The 24140-nt window shown below is 41.9% G+C and overlaps 1 protein-coding gene across 3 annotated transcripts in view; it reads left to right on the forward strand.

Moving 5' to 3' along the window:
- The window catches only part of apba2b (amyloid beta (A4) precursor protein-binding, family A, member 2b), a 91678-nt gene that overhangs the window by 63608 nt on the left and 3930 nt on the right, over positions 1-24140 (forward strand). For 2 of the 3 annotated variants that reach the window (XM_049560088.1, XM_049560096.1), the window contains 9 exons: positions 32-71; positions 608-753; positions 9207-9242; positions 14803-14889; positions 18672-18857; positions 21404-21583; positions 22891-23103; positions 23201-23320; positions 23901-24041. In XM_049560088.1, coding sequence (XP_049416045.1) covers positions 32-71; positions 608-753; positions 9207-9242; positions 14803-14889; positions 18672-18857; positions 21404-21583; positions 22891-23103; positions 23201-23320; positions 23901-24041 — 1149 coding nt within the window. The remainder of the gene's footprint in view (positions 1-31; positions 72-607; positions 754-9206; positions 9243-14802; positions 14890-18671; positions 18858-21403; positions 21584-22890; positions 23104-23200; positions 23321-23900; positions 24042-24140) is intronic. The other variant, XM_049560104.1, reaches the window with a different exon arrangement.

Raw genomic sequence — 24140 nt, forward strand, 5'->3', positions numbered from 1 at the left:
CTATCTGCCATCTCCTGTTTTTGTCTTCCAGCCAACAAAGAAGGTTGCATCGTTCCCCAGCTTTGTCGATGGTAAGTTAATCTGTCTGCACACCTGTTTGGTGATGAAATCAAAATATTCTAATTGTATGGAACAATTCCAAGTTTGACTTCGCCTTCAGTCTGTCATTTCACAGGCCTGATATAACTCTTATAACTCTTTCCCTGCCTCTGGGCAGATGCTCGGCCTAATAATGTGTGAGGGGCTTAGCTGCTTGTCTGCTCCTTCAGATCACGACAGTGCATTGTGTCCCTGAGTGGGTGTCTGAGAGTCCACATCTACATATCACAGACGCAGATTAATCTCAACCCAGCCTCCCACCAGCACTGCACCTCCATTAGCTCACAGCCAGTGGCCATCTCACTGCTGAATCCCACCCAGCCTGTTATCACCATATCTCCATCTCCAGAGCAACAACGCTTGGCTCAATTTCTCCACACAGCACATTGACTGCAGTGATTACAATACTCTCTCCACCGCACCACCAGATCCTTTCAGTCTATCTGCACTCTGTCCTTCCCCGTGTCTCCTCGTTAATCACCATCCTCTCTGCTTCTCCATGGCCCAGTCCCAGGACCCTGTGAACCCGAAGACCTGATTGATGGAATTATCTTTGCTGCTAACTATCTGGGCTCCACTCAGCTGCTGTCTGAGAGGAACCCGTCCAAGAACATACGCATGATGCAGGCCCAGGAAGCTGTCAGCAGGGTCAAGGTACTCAAAAACACACTGACAGACACATATACACACACAAACAGACATTTGCTTTATTTTTTTATCCCTAAAATATCCATATCCATACTTCTTCTCGTCAGCAGGCCCCATTGTTTCAATCATGCTGTTTCCTCTGGAGGAGCTGCACAGATTTGAATGAGGATCTTCCACCCTTTCTTGACAAAATGACCCTGAAACAAACCTCAGAAACTAAAAGGCAGGAACTTTCCATGGGAATCAAGAACCTTTTAACAAACTCAGGAACTTTACCTGCATGAACCAGAAGCTAAATTTAGTTTCAGATGCAAAAGAGTCTCTACTTTGGGGGTAGTGCTTCACAAAAGTTCAGGAACTGTTAGGGCGGAGTTTGCAGGGTTAAATGTTGCTGACTGGTCAAACAGAGATCTTAGACAGAGAGCTTTAACTTGTGAACAGCAAAATAAGGAAGTACTGTGGTGTGTCTCAAATCACATCGGTGAGTATACTTTTGTGTAGTATATTGTGTGCACTATGTACCCATTGGCATAGTGCGCAAGTTTCATCAGGGTAATAGTGATGTGACGTTCGCCTTTGAACCGGCTCTTTGAAGTGAACGAGTGAACCGGCTCTTTAGAGTGAACGAGCCACTTCCTAAATCATGTTGTGTTGATGACCCCCCCGGTTAGAAACAAATGGTAGGAAGCTAACCCCCCCCAAAAAAAAAGAAAAAAAGAAAAAACGAACTGCATCTTTGAACCGGCTCTTCAAAGTGAACGAGAGCCAAAGAACTGGCTCTCACAAGTGAACGAGAAATCCCATCACTACAGGGTAGTGTTGTCTCAAACAGACATACTGCTGGCTTATACCCGACAACAGTATAGTGGTGCTTAGTGCAAAAAGCACGTGTATTTGTACAATGCAGCAACATTCACAGTCGCACAGTCCTCGGCCGCTATTTCCAGTTTGAAAAGTGGCCCCTCCCCTTCCGCTACGTAGCCAAGATGCCGACCACTGAGGGTGAGAAGTGTCCATAGTTCCACACTCAACTTTTTGATCGTTTTGAGTGCACCATCCGGGTACTCTTAGTGCACTGCATTTTTCGATACTTCTCAGTGTGAACGCACTTATGCACTCAAAATAGTGGGGTGGACATTTTGTTTATTAACAATTAAAGCAAAGTTGTTTGCTTTCCCACTTCTTCATAAAAAGAGTGTATCAGTCAAGACAGCAGCAACCGACCCAGAGAGGGAGAGACGTGGTCAAATAAATGAAAGAGAGGGAGCGGTGATGAGAAAACAAAGAGAGCAAACAATAAAAACGAAACTTGCTAAATGTTTCATGGCGGTTACTTTTTTAAGTAGAAAAAAAAAACATGTAAACACAGTTTTCCGCATCCTCTTTGTTAATTTAATACACACGATTCGAATGCAGAAGCACAACAGGATGACCCTGTTTTGGTTTTACCAAAATTGAAATGAAAATTACATTTCTAACAGCGCCGTAGATGTTTAATTTGTCACCGGTCTAAATTAAATTTTCACTTCTTCAGATGAGATGGAAATGCAAAGAGGAAAGCACAAATGGGACTTTTAGTTCCTGTTCCTGCTACTAATTGCTCTGTGCAGTCCTGATTGAGTTTGAAGAACCAGTTTTTAATTTACAGTTGCACTTTGAGTCAAGTTAGGAAGTCAAGTACCTACTCTTACTTGGTTTTTAACATCAATAAAAACCAATGTTAAATAGCTGACTTTTTCATCGGAGCAGAAACTAATTTATGAGTGTTGTTCCTATCTAGAAAGGTTCTTTGTTTCCTTGAGAAAAGTTCCTGCAAGTGAAAAATTTCCTATTTGACTGTCTGTCGGCCTCTAATGCATTCCATGCTCTTAGAGGTGAAGTTGAGATGTGTTTGTTCTCACCCCAGGAGACAGCATCCGATCAGAGCTGTTGGTTTGCTGCCCCGCTCTTAAAAAGCATTTTATATGACAGCAGTTCTCCCTCTTCTCCCTAAAAATGCCGGCGTAATGTTACAGTCATCTTGTTGTTGTTCAGGCTGCATTAGTAACACTGTCAAAATACACAGAAGCACCCTGCAGGAAATATGTCCGGCAGCTTTACACGGCTAATAGTGCATGCTTAACCACATTTGTCATACAGTATCTGAATTCATTTCCTACATTACTGTACGAATGTGGAATGGAAAGTGGATCCACAAACATGTGAAACTCTGGTGTTTCAGCATATTGTTTAAATGTGTCATCATTTGTACTCAATAGTTATCATGAGTTATTTTTATTTTTCATGTCTGGTCCAGATTGCTGCTGATATTTACATGGACATCAGGGCTGTTTGCGTCTGGAGCAGAACATTATAGTCATATATTAGGCATGAGTGGTCTTTTAGGGCAGCTAAAGAACTTTGCCAGATTGGGCCGCAGGGCTCGTTGTTTGGCACAGCTGGCTGGATAATGGGACTGCTGGCATGTGAACCTAATATTTCCCTTGTTGCCACTTGCTCCCTGCTGTTCACTAATGTTGTTGTGAAGATGATATTTCAGTGCAGGTTGAAAGGAATGCAGTGGATGGTACCAGTGCAGCGTATTATTTTTCATTAGCTTAACTGTTTTGTTCATCGCTGTTAGTAACTTTACAAAAACAGCAAACTCATAGATGTTTCAGCATCTTGAGTGAACAAAGAACATTGTTTTGCGACGTAATGACATAATGCGGCACTGATGTCTTGGTGCACAGTTCCTGCCCAGACACTAGTCTATTTTCTCTCTTTCTCATGTGAACACAGGCTTGGCTGTATTTCTAAATATTAAATGAGCTGCCCATGTAGTCGTCTACTTTGAGAAAGTTACAAGTTGTAATGAGTGTGTTTGTCCAGGGGGATGTGTCAGGAATTAACAGAGTAGAGAATAAGAGACAGAAACTCACTGTACTGTGTGGCTCCTGGAAATATAAGGTCACATTTCCTGATTGAGGTTCAAGGTGCATGATATCAGCAAATGTCAGAGTTGCATGAAAAGGTAAAGAGCAGCCGCCTACAGTGAACTCCAGTCTGTGCCAATGAATGCCCTTTTATCTCTATTTAAGCCACGTCTAACAGGCTCCTTATACTTGGTAACAGTAAGTAAATAAACATGTAGTTTGGATCTTCCATTAGGGACAGACTCACATTACCGAGGCTCTGTCCTAATAATTCAATAGTCCTAGCACACAGCTCCATCCTTTAATTCTACATGCCTCACTGTAGTGTAATTTGTTCCACCTCTACTTAGGATTGAGAGTTAGTGGTCCTTGTGCCGGCTCAAAAATGAGTCTTAATGTGTATCAAATTGTGGCTGAAGAGGGCCGTAAATAGCTACTGATGCCTGCAAATATAATTATGCAAAAAGTGTAAAATCTGTTGTAATATGGTGTATCTTGGCTGTCTAGTTCAATGCAATACTAGAATTTTGGTACATGTAGCAGAATAGTACTTGTTTTATTCCATTATTAGAGGAATATAAACATGTTTTTCTGCATAACCACAGACGTCAGACTTTTCAAATATTAAAAGTTGTCGAGCACTTTTTAAAGTTATTAAATCATTAATTTAAATAAGTAAGTATCTGATTGAGGTTAGCAAAACTACAACTCAGACAAGGCATTCAGTGCCGACTGCCGGTCGATACTTGGTCCTGCAGACACTTTCCAATCCATACTAAAAATGTGTTGAGTTTTGATAGTTAGCCATAATCATTATCGTTCATCCTAAACCATGAATGTGGCACAGTCTAAAGTCTGTTATGATTTTTTGTGAGCCACTACTGGTGACTTAAACAAGTGGAATTACATTTTGTCGTCAAAGATTCAACCCCGTATCCCTAAGGGAATACTTCACCCCCCCAAATGATCAGTTGGATGTCAACTAGGCACCTCGTGTCACGTTGAATTCCAGAAGAAAACTATTTTACTTGCATGTCTCCGCTGTGGCAAAAAAAAAGGCAAACGTTCTTGTTGGATTAGAGTAAAAGGGGACCGAGTTTATTAACAGCAGAGCTATGTCAAAACATCCTTTTACAAGCTCCGACAGTATAATCAGTAGTCTGATTTATCCAGCTGCATGGTCAGTATTTCCCAAACACATGCATTTTCAGTACAACTTGACTATTAAAAACACTTTTGCATAAACACTACTCGTCCGTGTGTGAGACTGTTAATGTCGAAGTGTTTTAAATAGGACGGTTTAAGTGAAAATGCACGTGTTTGGGAAGTACTGAGCACACAAGTTTGTAAACGAATGTTTTAATATAGTTTCACTGTTGTCGAGCCCCAGTTTTACTTTAATTCTTCAAGAATTCTCCCAGTTTTTGGATATGTTCTTAGTGGACACGAGAAAAAAAAAACAAAGCTTTCTTCAAGGTAACACAGGATGACTGACAAACAAATGATCATTTGGGGGGGAAGTACCATAAAACTTCAATTAAAAGCCTAGTCCCAATTAAACGCCCACATGTGTGGCTACACATTTTGGCAAAGGCCTGTCTCAGCTAGATGCCTGGTCTGGTTGCCAAGCAGTTTAATTTAATAGATGTTCTTTGGATGTATAAAACCAGGTTGTTGGCTACCCACTTACTTAGATCGCACATAGAGATACAAATGTTTAAACTTTTGAGAATATGGAGATGCTACACATCTTTAGCTCTGTTAGATGCTCCACAATTCAATCGTCTAGTTCATTTGACTGAAACCATGAGCACCAGAGAAGAACGTAAGTCATTCAGATTTACTGGCATGATGAAAAAACAGGGTAACGTCCTGCCTCTGAAGCTGTCATAAAGTCAGAATATCTATCCATTCCTTGATTACCCACAAAGTTATTCATATCCCTTTAGTCCGTAAGGGTCCACTGATTAAAAGAATCAAAAGGGTTTTTCATGAAAATCAATCCAGTTGTGAATATTGTTTTAACAGGATCGAGTGGTGTTGTGTTGGTATGTTATTCGAAGCCTAATATCAGCCTGTTGACTTCAGTGATTTGGGCAAATAATAGCCTGGGCTACTAATTAAAGTATTCTCTAATAAGTCCACTCTGAAGGGTCACAGCAGAATCAAAGGGCATTGTGGAGCATGGTGCAGGGTCTGAAAGTGGTTTGGCCCACTTGGCTGGTTTCAATCTAAAAGCCCTCTTCACCACAGTGAGGATGTCTACTAGCATCATTTCACATCCACCCAATCTGTGTTCGGTTCTTCTCCCACTCACTCACTCTCTCTGTCATGCACAGTTGCCTTCCCTGCAAAAAGTCTTGTCAGGATGAAACCATGGCAACAGTTAGCTGTCACCTTTTAGCGCTTTCCCCCGCTTGGAACGGGTCCATTGAACAAGAAGTCGTCCATTATCTCCTTGATTCGTCCCTCGTGGACAAATGAAAAGCTGTAGAGCAAACGGCATTTAATCTTTGACATTGAGGCGGACACAGCCGGCTGCACACACAAACCCGACCACACATGCAGTAATGTGCAGCCCTGTTTGTATATTTGCTCCGGATCAACCGGAACAAGAGCACGTGTGGTATATACAAGCACAGGGACGCATGCAGAGCCTGTAGTGCTGAACTGAGCAACACAGAAGTATGCCAGGTAAATTGTAGCGAGCGAGGCTGTACAGGTTATTTATGCAGATCTTTTTGGCATGATGTTCACTCTGTTTGATGTAATATTTATGCAGCTTCACCCCCCCCACCCACCCCCCTCACTCACTCTTTCCTGCTGTCTATCCCCTCCCTGCTCAGCTCCTCCTCAGCAGAGCAGTAGATGCTGCTGAAAGCCTCAGATGTCTGTGTTGCGTGAGAGCTGATCATGGAGGAGGAAACTTTACAAAACGAAAACCCAAAAAAGACTCTTCCCTTTGGGCTGTTTTCTCTGCTCTCTTTTTTTCTTCTTGTTACTAATACTGTCTTCGCAGTTACAGCTCTGCACAGTGACTCGGGCAAACATCCAGTCTCACACACTGAAATGTAATGAGGGTCAAGATAATTTCCTCTGGTCACTGGCAGATGGAGAGCAGGCCAGTCTCTCAGCTTGAACCTCATACAGAAGGGTTGATTTTGAAAGATTACAAAGTGCTAAGAGTACTCCAAAAGATTATCAGTGTAAGTTCGGGCCCCCGCCAAGACCAGAATTTGTGATTAACTAATCAAACGCATTAGCTGTGTAAAACTGCCTCCATGTTGATCTAAGCTGTTTAATTCCAAACATAGTGACTCGACCTTGTCATGTTTTTTTTAATGTATGCAGCCCAGAGAACAAAACCCCAGCGCTCAGTTTAAATCCTTGCTCTGGGCTTCATCCCCTCCCCTGCCTGTGTGAGCGGTGATTGTTCTCCAGCATGTCTTTCCTGGTAATAGTGTTTAGACTGTGACATGAACATAGAAGGTGGTAGGAGCTGTGCCCATACACACAACCTGAATCATAGACTATTGTTGTCTTTGTTAGTGGTTTTAGTACAGGGAGCCTCACCATCTGTCTTTCTTTTAGTACATTTTCTGACCACAAAGCTGGCACTTGCAACAGTCAAGGAGCAGTGTGTAGGACTACAGATTGGCACCGGCTGACACTTCTCCCATGTGCCAAATGTGAACTCCCAGTTAGGATTCCTTCAGTGTTCATTGTTCAGAAGGTTTTTCACTGGAAGCCAAATTATCCACAGAGGTCTCCTCCTCTCCGAAATAAAGGGACCAGGTGATAAAGCCTTTGCGTGTTACAAATCAGTGTTCGTGCGATGCTGTTCGGCATGTCGCAGAGGGGCCATCAGCCCAGCACCTGCTTATGTGAGCTCACCTTTCTTTTCTCATAAGTCAATGTGTTTCTGATCCAGATGTTTAGGAGGTAGTAACTGAGAGCTGAATTATCAGCAGAGGCTTCTTCTTCTCGATAACAAACGGACCCGGTGATTTAAACTGGTAAAAACACAGAAAAAAGCAGTTCACATTTAAAGTTAGTGTTTTCCTGACCTTGTTTGACTTTAGCTGCTACTACAACGCATTCTCACTCCGACTTTGTCACATATTGACGTTTTTTCATGGACTTTCAACGTCCAGATACGACATGCAAGGTGTCCTGGGTGTGTTGGTTGGGTGCTGTAGCATTTTTCTGACTTCTCATTGTTCCGACCTCTCATTAGTCCGACGTCCCGTTGTTCCGATATGTGATTATACTAGGCTACTGCATTTGTGTACCATAGAGGATCAGCAACGCAACAAAAGTAGGCTACTGGTCGAGATACAAGTGTCATAGAGAGGAGAGAGTGAAACACCATAACCTCCTGTTATTAACTCTGCGGTCGGGGTTGTGTGGGGAGCTCTCCACGGTGCTGAACGGCTCCTGGCGGGCGTATTTCTGCCTTGATGGTGCGCCGCGACCAGCTCTGGGTCAGCTGGGAAAGGCTTGAGGCGAAGCAGGCTCACAGCTTATGTGTTTGTCACTTTCTTTTTCATTTTAACCCACACCATGATCTTTTCCTGACCCTAACCAAGTGGTTTTTGTGCCTAAACCTAACCAGACCTTAACCACAGGGCATCATGATGAATTCAGAACAACGGGACTTCGGAACAATGGGTTTAATATGGTCGGAACAATGGGATGTTGGACCAATGAGCAGTTCCCAATACATTAACCCTAATATAGATGAAGCAAAGTTTCGTCAGTGTCTGTGCCGTAAGTCACCACCCAAGCGCCAGATTTCGATGACTTCGGAGTGAGACCAAATTGGCTGCTAAAATGCAAAAATGCGAATTGCCCTATCTAGAGCCAGTGTTTGGTTTGTCCGTTTTCAGCTGCAGTAGAAACATAGCTGTGCAACATTGTGGACTCCGTGGAAGAGGACTCACTCCCTCTGTAGGTATAATTGGCTCAATTGAAGGTTATGAAAACACAGGTTCTTATTTTCAAGTGATTATACGCTAAGAAAACATACTTATTATATTATTATATTCCATTTCTGCCAATATATCCCCCTGTATCCTACACACTGAGCCTTTAACACTGATAACAATAATTAAACAACACCCAAAAAACCCCTCTAGACCCTCCTAATAGAGCTTTATATGGATGCCAAGATTGCAGGAACAATGTCAGTTCATATCTGCATGCTTTTGATTTGCTGTGTTTAAAAGAGAAAAAGCAATTATTACCCCCTGTAATTGCTGTTTTGATTTGTATCTGATAACCAACACGGCTGTGCGAACGCTATCTCCACAAACACATACATACACAGTCACACACACACTTTCTCTCTGTATTTCTCTCTCTGTATTTCTTCCTCTCTGTTTCTGAGAGCAGCGATAGCACACCTGCTGTTTGGTTTAGGGCTTTACTGTCTTACCTTCTTTTATTTACCTTCTTTATTTCCTCCTCCTCTTCCTCCTGTTTTTTGTGCTCCCGTATCCGCTGACCTTGTCTCGTCCCAACGCCTGCCTGCCTGCCTGCCAGAGGGTACAGAAGGCTGCCAAAATCAAGAAAAAGGCGGTGTGTAATAAACAGAGCAAAAGGAAGACCCTTTGGCCACTTTCCCTCCACTCTCACCTTTTGTTTTCTCATATCATTTGTGCCTGTCTGTTTGTGTGTCTCGTCCACCATCTGTGTCTTTGTCACATTTGTCGTGCTCGTTAATTTGGTCAAACAAATCTTTGTCAGATTTTTCCAGAACTAAAGCCAGTGTGTTTTGATTTATGTGAGTGGCTATGCATTTTGGCAGTGAGCGTCTTTCATAAGCTTAAAGGTGTGTTGTGAGGCACACGACTGAGAACTGCTAAAAGCCAAATTTAACAACAGCAACCACTGTGACCACACGGTAACAGAAGACATGCCAGCAGGACACAATGGGAGAAGCTCCAGGCTGTATTTCTGCTCTGCTCTTGATACAGTGCCATTACTGTGGATTAACCTGTGCAGTACCCTGTGGGAAAGAGTTATAAGTATGCAATAACTCCAATTGTTTCATGAAATTATAAATGTATGTTTAAGAGTGTAATGACCATAGAAAAAGAATGTAGCCAAGAATGCAAAAAAGCTTAAACATAGACACCTTTTCCCATCAAAATGGCAAGTAACAGTTGATGTTTAGGGGCAGAACAATGCAAATATGCCTCCAGTATTAAACATGCGGAGGGAAATGTTGCCCAGAAGCACCAAAGCTCTTGATTACTGAATGTAGGAGTGAAGGAACAGTGTGTTCACAGCTGGTTAATCAATGGAACAGACTGTATTAGGCAGGTTTGTAAACTTTTATACATTCTAACACTTCCCATGAAGATATAAAAAGGGTAATCGTAAATGCAGAATGTTGTACATTAATACATAGACATTATAACTTAAATTTACAAATAGAAGTTAGAAGCTTTTATTATCTAAAACAGTGGTTCCCAACCTTTTTCTTGAGGGACCCACATTTTTACCATTGTAGACTTTGGTGCCCCCCCGTACCTGTTACACACTCCCATATCCTTGTGATACACGTAGTAATTTATTTATTTATTTTTCAGTAGATAAATAAGCTTTCAATATAACCCTTAAATTTATATGTTTTTCACACATTAAAATTATTACACCCCTTAAAATCAAGAGGGCTTTGCGACCCCCCGTGGCTCTTTGGTGCCCCCGTAAGGGAGCAACCCAATGATGAAAATTTCATCAAACACACAGACAAAAATTAAACGTACTAAGAGCTTCAGGAAGAAAAACTGACACATGCAACTTTATTTTAAAAATTGAAGTAGTGGGACCCCAGAAATAAACACATGAAGCGATATATAATCAGATCAGTCATTGGTTGGATGGTACTCTATGGGCAGAAAAAAATGGAGTACATATTTTAAAACTGTCATATGATATAAAAGATGATCTTTATTTATATAGCGCTTTTCCAAACAGAGTTACAAAGTGTTTAACATGCCATTAATCAAAACAGACAAGACATGAAAACAACAACTGATAAAAACACTTTTGTAAAAACTGAGGAAATAAAAGACAGTCTAAATGAACTTAAAACTCAAATAAAATCAGGAAAGGCTCTCCAATTAAAAATATAGAAGGGACTTAAAAGTGATCACAGACTAGGCCGAACTGATTTCCTCAGGCAGATTGTTCCAGAGCGTTGGGGCCCTGACAGCAAATGCTCCGTCCCCTTTAGTTTCAAGTTGAGCCTCTGGAACAGTCAAAAGACCTCTGCTGCTCAAGGACCTCAAAGTCGACCTGGCACGTATGGTACAAAGAGATCGGAGATATAGCTGGAGAGAGACCATGAAGAGCCCTAAACGTAATCAGTAAAATCTTAAAATCCGTTCTAAAACATACTGGGAGCCAGTGTAAAGAGGCTAAAACTGAAGTGATGTGATCATGTATCTTGGTTCTGGTTAAAAGCCTGAAAGCTGAATTCTGAACAGTCTGGAGTCGATTAATAGATTTTTGATTCAGGCAAGAAAAGAGGCCGTTGCAGTGATCCAAGCATAAAGAGATGAAGGCATGTAAATTTGTCTCTCTGTGTCTTTAAAAGTTAAAATGGATCGGAATTTTCAAATATTTCTATAATGATAAAAACATGATTTCACAAGCTTTGTGACACGCTGCTCAAAATTTAAATTACTGTCAAACCAGACTCCAGATTTCTTGCAACAGGTTTGATATTATCCAATAGGGGACCAGCCAAAGACACGTTGTTGAGTAGCGTGCTGTGGCCCGGTGACAACTGTCTCTGTTTTGTCTGAATTAAGCTGAAGAAAAGTTTTTGACGTCCAGCTTTTAACATTAGTACGGTAGTCACTGAGTGAACACATCATTCCAGGGTCTGTGGATCTCACAGGCAGGTACATCAGTGTATCATCTGCATGTCATTAAGCATGAAAGACAGCGTTTTAAGAATTCTCAGCTCCAGTTGTGTCTGTCGTAGAACTGATTCCTGCTTTTTCACTCCCTAACCAAGTGCAGCAGTAATCCTCTGGTACTTCAAGTAATAGAAGTGCTGTTAATAACATTTAAAGTCAAATCAACGTTCTTTTGTTAAACTGAAGAAGCTTTGGAGGATTTGGTGTTTTAGTGATGGAGGATTTTTAGACAGTAGAAATGGCTAACAACTATTTTCCACTAATACCCCAGTGACAAAAATGATAAGAGAAACTGAAATATTTTGTCTAGCTTAGGTATTTTAACATGCTGAATAACCTTTCACCTCAGAGTTCAGGACACAAACCTCTAATTTAGTGGAGAGAACAGTGAGAATCATCTCCTCACCCAGTGCAGAGCTCGTGTCACCGGCTGCAGCTCTAATTAGTGCATGCAAATACTTCTCTCACATTTAGTTCTTACACTGCTGTCACCCTCAAGTAAGTTAAATTATGTATTTGGGAGATTGTGATTCAGTGCATGCCTAATTTTTGCGTGTTTAACACAGTTTTCACCAGCGAGAGCAGAAAAATAACTCGCTGCAATTTACATTTTAAACTTTGGCCAACCTGAGTAGACAGGAGGATCAACAACCTCAGCTATGAGCATGCATTTAAGGCTCAGCGTTATGAAAAACTAAGAAGCACTTAACAGTTCAGCACTATTTAAAGAGATGGTTATAGAGCGCTGCAGGGATGATGTTTTTCTGTAGGCCCTGGTGCCCTCTACAGAAAAGCCAGTGGGAGTTTTCCATTGGATTTTGGATTACTGCAGAAAATAAGCTCTGTGGCAAACAAACGTTAATGATTCTTACATGTTTTCTTCAGCAAGGCAGTCTTCACAAATGAACACCACTCTACACAATATCAGCCCAATTATAGCCCGACGCAGCGTTGCGTTGTTTGCTCGGGTCATGAACAATAATGAGTGTTGTACGTGATAAACCGTTGTTTCATCTCGTGTAGTGTGTTATAGTAGTCGACAACCGACGCCACATCTGGGATGCCTCACGACGTCCTGACAAAGTCTAGCATGTTTGATTTTCTTTTTGTTACTCACAACTTCTCCCGTCACAGCCGTCACTTTGACCAATAGGAACACAGAGGAACATAGAGCGATCTGCTGCCGTACACAACTGTCTGTCAATAACACCCCAGCCCTTTTGATGTATCCTCTAGAGATGTTACCACGACAGAATATAAAAGGAAAAACAATGACGTCTAACAGCAGAGACACATTATCAACCTGGTGAGTTCTGCCATTAGCATCAAGCTAGACTTCTTTATAATGGAGACGGATATAAAGTAATAAAATTAAAAAAACAGTGGCGGGGCTTTTACTCACCATAACTGCAGAGGCTACCAGCTTGAAACAGACTACATTAGAAATGGGCTGTTATTTATTATTCCCTCTGTAACTGTCTGTTTTTACTTTTAATCCACTCCCGTTTGCCTTGATAAAGTTAATGGATCGCGCCGTCATTTCAAACGTAACACTTCCTGTATCTGTTTCAAATTAAAAGCCCCTTATGATTTTCGTTGCGAGAATCCCTTCATTTTCTAAAAAGGCTTTTATTGTGAAACATTTGCAGGAACTTATTGTGGAGGATTCAGTGACTTGTATGTTTGCGTACAGTACTTCAAATGTAGCTCCTGCCATCTGCTGGCACTTTCATTGTTACTACGATAACATTTCAGCTGGCACAGGAACAGACACAGTGACTGAAATAATAGTAATAATAATAAAAATAGGACAAGAATAATTCAGTGACATCACACACATCGTAAAAAACAATCAGGGATGATTGGTGTGGACCGCTGTGTAGTGTGTCATGTCTGCCGGCCAAGTCACGGCATGATTTTATGACTTCACAGTGGCCTAATCTCATGTAGTGACTATTGGAACAGACAAAAAGAAAGTGTAGTGTGAATCCGGCTTAAATCTGTGTTCAGCTTGATGGCAGTCTGTGGTGTAATTTAGCCACTTGTTAGCATCCGCCTTTTTTAAGACACATCAAAGCAAGTATTATATGTCATTGAAACAAACATGGAAGTGTCTTAAGCTTGTGTTAACCACAGATCTTATTTCAAGCATTTAAACATAAAATCCCACTGAATTTGAGTAGAGGGAACCAGAAGTGCCAAAATGCAAACTCACTTCCAGGTTTTCGGACTCATTCCCACCTCTCTTTATTAACGGGATGCTTTACATTCATGGTCCCATTTTGTTTTTGGTTGTATATTCTGTTTTACTTCTTTTATTTTTTTGCATAATGACATGACAGTTTAGCCGTAATCGTACACTTTGGTGGTAAACATCAGGTTTTAGTATGAGAACTGCATCCTTCTAGACTTCTTATCTTGCACTGCACCAGTAACACAGGCAGAGGTCATCATAAAAGGCTGATTCTCATTTCTCCTTCAACAATAGCCTCCGTGGACATGTTGGATTTTTAATCAGAAGTATGGCTGCAATTATAAATGTTCACCAAATGAAAATAGACGGGAAAGAAGTTACACCCAGAAAGGAATTATATCCTTTAATCTTTAATCTTTGGGTAGTTTCCATGCACTAAAAATGAAAGTGCTAATGAATGTTACAAGCCACAGTCTCCGTGCGTGAAATATTTAATCACAGCTATATGTTTCTGATAAATATTTTCGCCTTATTGCACAAGGCAGTTTTAATTAAGAGAAATCAAATATAATTTTACTGGTCTGCAGTACACCGTGATTAGAGTCAAATGTGCGCAGGCTTGTTCTGTGCCGAAGCTGCATTACTCTCACAGGCAAAACAGCCAGCTGGTAAGGGTTTAGTGTTAAGCTGTTTCTAGTTTCCCTGCCAGCTTGCCGTCGCCGTGCCAGGACAGTTGATGTAAACTAACACCACTGCCAAACGCTTTCTTTTTCTGCTTTTTCCACCTCACCTTTAGACTCAACAACCTGCCCATCTAACAAACATTCTCCTAGCTGGATCCTAAACTATACATGCATGCATTGTGGATATCTAAACTTATACTTTCCCAGCATTTAACACACACGCCAGGCAGTTGTACATTACTGTTAACCATTACCAGTCAAGTTTGGTACAAAGATCTACATTTGAGCTGACCAACTCTTGTGTTTTATTGGGTTTATTTTTGCTGCAGAGTGCAGACGGAGATGCTCAAACCCTCACCGAGGTCGATCTGTTCATCTCCACCCAGAGGATCAAAGTCCTCAACGCGGACTCACAGGTGAGTACCAGCCAGCACACACGCGTGTCTCTGCCCAAAATGTTCTGTATCACCTGTGGAAGTAAAAAGCTGTTTAATCTGACAGCAGCTCGGCCGCACACTGAGCCAGGCCACACATCAGGGGAGAGCTGTCGTGTCATATCTGTCATAACCGGCGGCTTAACTGTCGACATAAACTGCTTCTTATGAAACCCCACAACCGATTGCTATTTGTTTAATCTCATGATGTCACAATTCTTTGACTGAGGATAAGAATAGACTCTGCAAAGCCAAAAAAAAATGCTGCATGAACATCTGTGCATGGAGGGTGACTTAGAGAGCATGTACTGTGCCAGCTGTTTGACTGCAGCACACTCTGCCCTCCTTGTTTCTAGCATAAGAGCGCCATGACCACTCCTGCATTCAATTAGTCATTTGTCAAAAGTCTGTCAAAGTTACAAAATTAACTAGGTTTCCCGAATTGTTCAGACAGACAGTCAGAAAGTTAAAATCCAGACTGAAGTTTGACTTTCTGAGTCTTTATAAATGAAAAATCAAAATTTTCCTGTCAGATTTTCTCTGACAGATTTTGCCTCCGCTCTTGCGGAGGCTTTGTCAAAAGTTTTCTTGGCTTTTAGCTTCACAAGGAGCCGCCGTGTGAAGCAGCAGTGCAAGTCTTCACAGGAGGAGGAGTCTTTGATAGAAGTAGAAATGCTTCAGAGAGCTTTGCAATACTTGGGATCACGAGTAGAGCTTTGCGCTCGCTGTTAAATGTATATGTGATAGATGATTCATTTGCAGTATTTCAGTCTGAGCTGCTGTCTGGCCGTCTGAGTTTCAGTGTGTGTGTGTGTGTGTGTGTGTGTGTGTGTGTGTGTGTGTGTGTGTGGTGCGTGTGTGTGGGCAGCCGCCTGGCAGAAACCAACGTGCTGCAATGCAGTTTATATCTTCCTCCCTTTTCCATCTGGTTGCCACTGATCCTGGCACTCTTGAGAGAGAGATTCTGAGTAAAAAAGCCTGTTCTGCAATTAAAAATGCTCGATGCAGCTTGCATGGGTTTTCTGACATTGATTCATAATAAGAACAACTCCGAAGGTGGGCTGGAACAACAACAATAATTAGGCTACTGTAATAAAAACCACCAGACACAGTTAATGAAGTGAACTAGACTGAAATGAAAGTTAGCGTTTTATCATAAAACATAAACAAATGTCCCACAGAGTCCCCTTCGGAGTCCAAATCGTCTCTAAACAGCCGTTCCATCTATTTACATACATATATTTTTTACAGTTTAAGATAGCAGGGACAGCGCACATTAATAAACACTTATGTAAATGTGCCTGTGTTTGACCGTAGTCCCTCGGCAGGTGTAATGACAGCTACACAAGACACATGAGCTACATTACAGGAACACCATACTGTACATATACCAGAGCACATTTAATTTCACGGCTGCATTCAGAGACAGCGTTTCATTATCTACATCATGACACGAGACAATTATTTGGCCGAATGAACAAACATGATTACATGATTCAAATAGCTTAGTTTTCATCAACACAAACACTCTGCTATCCAGAGTGGGGTTTTTTGGAGCACCTGTTCATTATTGTCAGATGAACATGTACTCAAAGATCTAATTCATCGGGGTGTATTGGGCCGTAATCAGATCATACAGTAGTGTTGAATTCACTGAAAAGAAGGTCTGTTGGTTTTCTATGAACAGAACTTTTATCTCACTCTCTGCCCTGAAAGGATCACGCAGCTTTGACAAAGAGAGGAATCCAATCTGCTGCACACCAGTGCTTTAATTTTCAGACATTAGTGATCAGAGGAAACGGGATAATTAAAAGTAACAGCTGGAAAATATTTCTCAGAGCTATGGTAGTATCATTCAGTCGAAGGCATTGGAAAATATAAAGGGCTGGATAGAAACCAGAGAATCTGCAAACTCTGTGATGACAATCATATTGTATTTTATTTAAAGGTAAGAATGTAAGCTGAATAAATTTTACTGCCCATATAGTAGTTCATAGTTAAGTTGTTTACTTTTTGTAGTTTAGTGGTTTACTTTACTGAGCCACTCCTGCATGAAAATAGAAGATATACTTTATTAATTGCGAAGGGAAATTCCATTTTTCACTCTGTTGTGATATACACACAGGCCCCAAGCACACCAACATGCACAAACATGACCTATATATGCATTAGATGGAGAGATGTCAGAGCTAGGGGGCTGCCAATGGGCGGATATCACGGGCAGTTGGGGGTTTGGTGCCTTCGAGGTGAACTGGCACTTCTCCAGCTACCAGTCCACACACCATATTTGGTCTGGACAGGGACTTGAACCGACCCTCTGGTTCCCAACCCGAGTACCTATGGACTGAGCTACCACTGCCCCCAGGGAACCACATTTTCACAATTTAAAAAATGAAACGTAAAAACAATTATTTCCATTGCATTACTGTTGCAGTGAAGTCGATATTTACGGTCATAAACCCAGCCATCTTCATCAACTGGAAATCAGTGAATAAAGACCTGCATTGATGACATCATCAGTTTTTGAAGAGTTGGTCCAGAGAGACTGAGCCATTAAATCTCTCTGTGTCATATATTTTTTGTTTCAAGTATCAGGTCTTATAGCTGTGAATCAAAAATGTTGTCATATATAAAATGATTATAGAAGCTCTATATGACATTCAAAGCTCGACTATGATCCAGAGTCTGGACTCTACACACAGTTCTCAACATGGAGAAGGCTGAGTCTGTGGCTAGCAGCTAACAGTGCTAACAACAGCAACAGAGCTGACAGAGCTAACAGTGTCAACCTGGGGCAACAATGCAGGCCAGCCAGTGTGTTGTGACGGCTTTATCACCCGGCCAACATTTGCCTGTGGGGCCCTTGTGGGCAGTAGAGGAGCTGAAAAATGGGCCTATATGGGATTGTGCATGGGTTCCATGATAGCCCCATGCTAGTGATGTTACGCTCGAGCCAGTCTGCTCAACACAGTGTTGATCTTTTGAAGTGGAAGTGTTTCGATCCCTGCTGACACGCCCACAGTCACGTGAGTACTGAGAGCGAGGCCTCGTTACAGGCAGTCCTGGGGCTTTTTCAGGTCTTCCACTTAGATGCAGTTCTGACATACAGCCAGCAGATGTCACTCTTCTGACTGTATGAAATGCTTTGAAGCAGCGTGTCATTCTTGAAGCAGTTGTGTCAAAGTGGTTCACTGCTTCATGAAGCTTCGATTTCACCATCACTGCCCCATGCCAATTGCCCACATGGGTGGTTTGACCTAAGTGGGCCCCTCATGGGTTATGCTTGGGCTACCTGGGTACCAAGTGGGAATGGGCCCAAAATGGATTTATCTTATCTGGCGCCCACTTGGGGGAAAACCACCCATGTGGTCAATCAGCATGGGGCCATTATGGAACCTGTGGACAATCCCATATAGGGCCCATTATTCAGCTCATTTACTACCCTTGTGGGCCCCACAAGAAATGTTGGCTTGGAGGTAGTCGCAATATGAATGCAGTGCAGAGCGTCGGTGACTAGCTAGCCAGTGGGACACACATAAACATGCAACCACTGCCGGACCTGCTTCCACAACAAAAACAGAGGAGCTCAGATTGAAGCATTAAAGTCTCGCTACTATGTTCTAACAAAGCAAACAGTTTGCTGCTATATTAATGCTCTGAATGTCATATAAAGCCCCTGTACATTTAAAATGTGAATTAGCATACAGTAGGCACTTCCATACATACTGTCTTGATGTATATGATTGTTGTTGTTGTATCTACAGGAAACGATGATGGACAACGCTCTCCGCACCATATCCTACATTGCCGATATTGGGAACATCGTGGTCTTGATGGCGAGACGCCGGATGCCACGCACAGCCTCCCAGGACTGTATTGAAACTACGCCCGGGGCACCTGAGGCAAAGAAGCAGTACAAGATGATATGCCATGTCTTTGAGTCGGAAGATGTAAGTGCTTAACGTATTTTCAAATCATAAACCTGCTGTTAATGTGTTAATGAGAGAAAGTGAGAGCTCTACATCACTCTGGCTGCGAGCAGGTGAGAGGTCACACAGATGACGGGTGCTAAAGGAAATCACATGGTTATTGTTCTGTCATTATGTAAGGAGACTCATTTGGAAGATGAATCCTCTAACATCTAAAGATAGGAAAGAGATGACACTTGTTATTGCTTTGTAAGTGTTACTGAATTGTTGGATATTATTTCTGCGTCCCAGTTATCACAGATATGATTTGTTTTTATTGTCTTTTCCTCCGTTTGGCTCCAAGACATCATTTTATTTCTTCATATGCTCATTTGTTGCAAATGTTGCCACCAATATGATATATAGAAATTCAAAAAAAAAAAAAAAAAAAAAAAGACAGAGAGAAAAAAGTAGTTTGAACTTTAATACCTCGGACATTAAATAACGTAAATTGGCTGGGCATTTTTATTTTATTTATTTATTTTTTTACCACACAGAGCTGCTGCTTGTCTTGTTGAAGCAGATTCAGCAAGACTTGGCAACGTGAACAATGTTACACAGAGGAGCCAGCAAACTGAGTGTCTGTGCCAGTCAGTATAAAGGCTGGACTCCAATCTGTCCCCTCTTCGTCTAATTTTTGCTGCCAGGTTTTAAAGGCCGGCCAGAGTTATAATAGAACCATTCAGCCGCTCATCCATCAACTTATAAACTGCTTCTGTTATTGTAGTTCCACTGGCTGCGTGCAGTGTTTGCCTATTTTTGACTTTTTTATTGTTCTGCAAAACTAATTCACAGTGTATTGATTTTGAGTGTTTGGGGCCGTTAATGTCTGCAAATTCTGCAAGAGATTTATATGCACGCATGGAATTCAATTAAAGGGGAAAATAGGGAGAATATAACTTGTGAAATGACGTACACCCTTTTCTCTCTTGATCTGTCTTATCTCTCACAGCCAAGATAAGTTTTATTTGTTACTTCTACACAGTTTGCTGTGTAAACTTTTGACTTACTTGGCAGGAAATATCTTTGAGTGAAGATGGTGGGCGCTTTAAAGCAGCGGTTCCCAATTATTTTTGCACTCTAACAGATGAGCTCAGATCCCCTTTAAAGGTCCAGTGTGCAGGATTAAGGGGGATGTGCTGGCAGAAATGGAATATAATATAATAAGTATGTTTCCTTTAGTGTAAAATCGCCTGAAAATAACTATCATTGCGTTTTCATTACCTTGGAATGAGCCGCTTATATGTGCATAGGGAGTGGGTCCTCATCCATGGAGATAGCCATATTGCAACACCATGTTTCTCCAGTAGCCCAGATTGGACAAATCAAACACTTGCTCTAGATAGGGCCATTTACGTTTTCGTCATTTTCGCCATGGTAGCTTGCAGCCCCTCTGCAATGAGAGCATCAGAAAAACAGCCTGTTTTTTACCGTGAAACTCCTTTACTCAGTTTCCCTGGAAATCCAGAGTTCTCGTGAGAGCACATTTTGAATTTGCTCAGCGAGTCACTCTGGCAATCAGTAATGATGCTCATTACCCGTGACCTTGTAGCTGAGCTGCGCCAATCACATCGGTGTATCTGATATAGGCGGGCCAGAGGCGAGCTAAACAAATGATGACCTGACGCTGCGACAACGAAGTCCGGAATCAGTCAGTAAACATTGCAAGATGGCTACGGATGAACACCAGTTGTTTGAAACGGCTTTGGCCGCTACAATGAATGAGTTAGATCTGGCTTTTTCTCTAAAAGAGGAACAGAAGACAGCGCTCGAATCTAATCTACCAGTTAGCTCCGCTGGTAGCTAAGCTCTGGATACGTCACCCGTGTGTTGTTCTGATTGGTCGTAGTGTTATCCAATTGCGTGCAGTGATACTTTCAAATGCATGCTTGGTGCCACCCCTCGAGTTGGGCCATTTGCATTACTCATAGCCAGACCCTAAATCTTTCTAGATTTGGGTCTGGATTTCCAGGCTATTACTCAGTGTGTTTACTGGTGTAAATCACCGGGGCATTTATTTTGGAAAGGAAGACTCCTTTGCAGATAATTCAGCTCCTGGTAAAAACCTACTGAACAATGAACATTGAAGGAATTCTAACTGAGTAAAACCCAGACATTAGATAACAATAGCACTGATTTTTAATCTTTCTGTGTGTGTATTTTTTCCTTTAAGCACATATGTGGATCAACTTTGCTTTTACCGAATCACAGTTTCTTCAAGTTTTTTTTGTCTTCAGTAACCTTCACCCCTTCTCACTGAAACTAGTGCAGTAAAGTGCACCTGTGTTTCTTCTTCTCTGTTCTCCTCTCTCACTCAGAACAAATACCTCATGACAGTGAAAATCAGTTGATATTATGCCTTAACATATTCTTGGCAGCCTCAGTGCAGCTATTGTTTGATGCCACCGGATGCCCGTTCCTCCCACTGTATTGTTATTTATATACAACTCAGTGAAGATAAGCTTGGATCTAACAAAACAAGACCACAAACACGTTTCGGTCATGATTCCTGCGTTTTCTGTCCGCAGGCCCAACTTATCGCTCAGTCCATCGGCCAGGCGTTCAGCGTAGCTTACCAGGAGTTCCTGAGAGCCAATGGCATTAACCCTGAGGACCTGAGCCAGAAGGAGTACAGCGACATCATCAACACCCAGGAGATGTACAATGATGACCTCATTCACTTCTCCAACTCTGAAAACTGCAAAGAGGTTGGTTTGAATTAAGCGTGCAGCGCAATCGTAGATTTTTTTCTGCAGGTGTTTGTTGGTTTGTGTTGATGCAGGAAAAAACAAGAGCATAAACAGTGTGAGACTTTACATGTGTGCTGCAGGGCCATTAGAGAAACACACAAGTATACGATAGCTGTTCTAATTAGACAGATTAAGAGGCAGATGGTACAGTAAAATCTACTCAGAGCATGTCAACTCTAGCTTTTTTTTGCTTTTTTTCTCAGTGCTTCATGTGTACAATAGTCACATCTGCTGGTTCAGAGAATCTTAGCAGGAAAACGTTTTCTACATCAGGAGAGTGGGCCTCATTCACCAACCAGTTGTTCTTAGATAAAAACAGCATCGACACACACTCATGAATACTCTTAAGCCCGGTTTCCACCGAACACTTTCAGTATGGTACCCTTGAACCCAGAAGTAACCCTTTAGAAATGGCGCCAAGACCCTAGCGTTTCCACTGTTGTCACTCACTGCTCCGTCCAGCACTCACTGTATTTCCTCATAACTGGTGACACAGATGGAAGTCTGCACCTCGTTTATCGTCCACAGAACGAGGCTGCAAGCAGACATTTTCAGAATTAAATACAACTGGCTGCAGTGAGAGTCTCTCTCCATGGGACATTAAAAATAGCGGGTTTGTGCATTTAGTCCCTCTTAGGCAAGCGCAGGGGTTTAGTGTTGCTGTAGCCCACGGGAACGACGCTCCACAACGCTTTTTTTTCTCAGAGTGAGGATTAGAATATACGGCATTCACATAACCAGGTCGAGATTAGTAAAAGTGTATGTCATATCGTATGTCGTACAAGTTAACATTCCACCTTAAAAGTTGCCAGCAGACGGCCCAGTGAATTAAATTATTTTTTCTCTGTCTTTAGCTGCTGCAAAAGGCAGCAAATCATTTTATTTTGTAGTGACAGTTTACTAATAAAACTCATGATATTTCTCGGCCCTACCCTCTGAGCTCCAAGGCTGCCGTTATATACCACAGATTTCATTTCTCTCATGTGACTGAAAAGTGAGTTTTCTACCAAGTATCAAAGAAGAATGATAGAAAATTCCCTACATTCTCCAGCAATTTATAGCTGAAGCATGTGTTTCTCTGATCAACTACAGCAAATTGTTGAGGGGAGGAAGATTTTCAGTCTGTCTTTGCACAGTTATAAGTTCGAATCAATCATCAGTCATATTGTTTTAATCATGGTCAGTTTCTCTGCATTATAAAACATGAAAATGACCAACAAACTGTGTCGTTTTCGCTCTCCATCTTCCTCCTTCCTCCTCCACAGCTGCAGCTCGAGAAGAGTAAAGGGGAGATCCTGGGTGTGGTGATAGTGGAGTCCGGCTGGGGCTCCATTCTGCCCACAGTTATCTTAGCCAACATGATGAACGGCGGGCCAGCGGCTCGTTCTGGCAAGCTCAGCATCGGAGACCAGATCATGTCCATCAACAACACCAGCCTAGTGGGGCTGCCACTCGCCACATGTCAGGGAATCATTAAGGTACAGAGCCAAATGATAATGAAACATTGTTCTAAGCCGCGTGATTTCCATGACACTGGACGGGATTTTAATGTCTGTGTGTTTCTGTGTGTTAAAGGGCTTGAAGAACCAGGTTCAGGTGAAAATGAACATTGTCAGTTGCCCTCCTGTTACCACCGTCCTCATTAAGAGACCAGATCTAAAGTATCAGCTGGGTTTCAGTGTCCAGAACGGCATTGTAAGTATCAGTCTGGAGTCTTTCTGTCAACCAGGACTGTGTTTAATGCTTACTTTGATATTCTTAATATTAACAAAAGATAACATGTTAAAACATAACTTAAATGTACTGCTTTGCTTTGTTTTCCTCGTGGGTGAATTGTTGACTTTGATGTTTACTGCAGTGTATTTTGTACCTGTATTCTGTACAGCATGTAAATGTTTCCCCCTCCTGTCTCAGTTTAGATTAATCTGCTCATTATTTTATTTTCTCTGTGTCGGACACTGAAGAAAACTCTGTGTCAGTTGCAGCGTTGTGATAAATTGCTATTTGGCCTTGAACAGTATTTACACACCAAGTGCAATCCTTGCTAAAAAAAAATCCCATTATCTTTAGCAAGGATGTAATGTGCAGTTTATCAGTGTATCATCGTCCTTTAAATGTAAACTCTCTCTCCTAACCTCACAACCACAATTCCAGATGCCATCACTGTATCACTGCAGATACTTTGCTCTTCCAGCCACATTCATTTTGCACATTACTCTGTATTTTTCCAAAAGGCCTATATGATGAGGGTTTTTCCTTGTGTGTCTTTTGTCAGATATGCAGTCTGATGCGAGGAGGCATCGCTGAGCGAGGTGGGGTCCGTGTGGGTCACAGGATCATAGAGATCAATGGGCAGAGCGTGGTGGCCACAGCACATGAGAAGATCGTCCAGGCCCTCTCGAACTCTGTTGGCGAGGTTAAACTGATGCACACAGACACACTCACACACACACACACACACACACACACACACACTAACACATATGTACACATTTGCAAAAATGTAGCACATATC

The sequence above is a fragment of the Epinephelus fuscoguttatus genome, linkage group LG2 (assembly GCF_011397635.1).
Source record: "Epinephelus fuscoguttatus linkage group LG2, E.fuscoguttatus.final_Chr_v1".
In the NCBI taxonomy this organism is placed as follows: Eukaryota; Metazoa; Chordata; class Actinopteri; order Perciformes; family Serranidae; genus Epinephelus; species Epinephelus fuscoguttatus.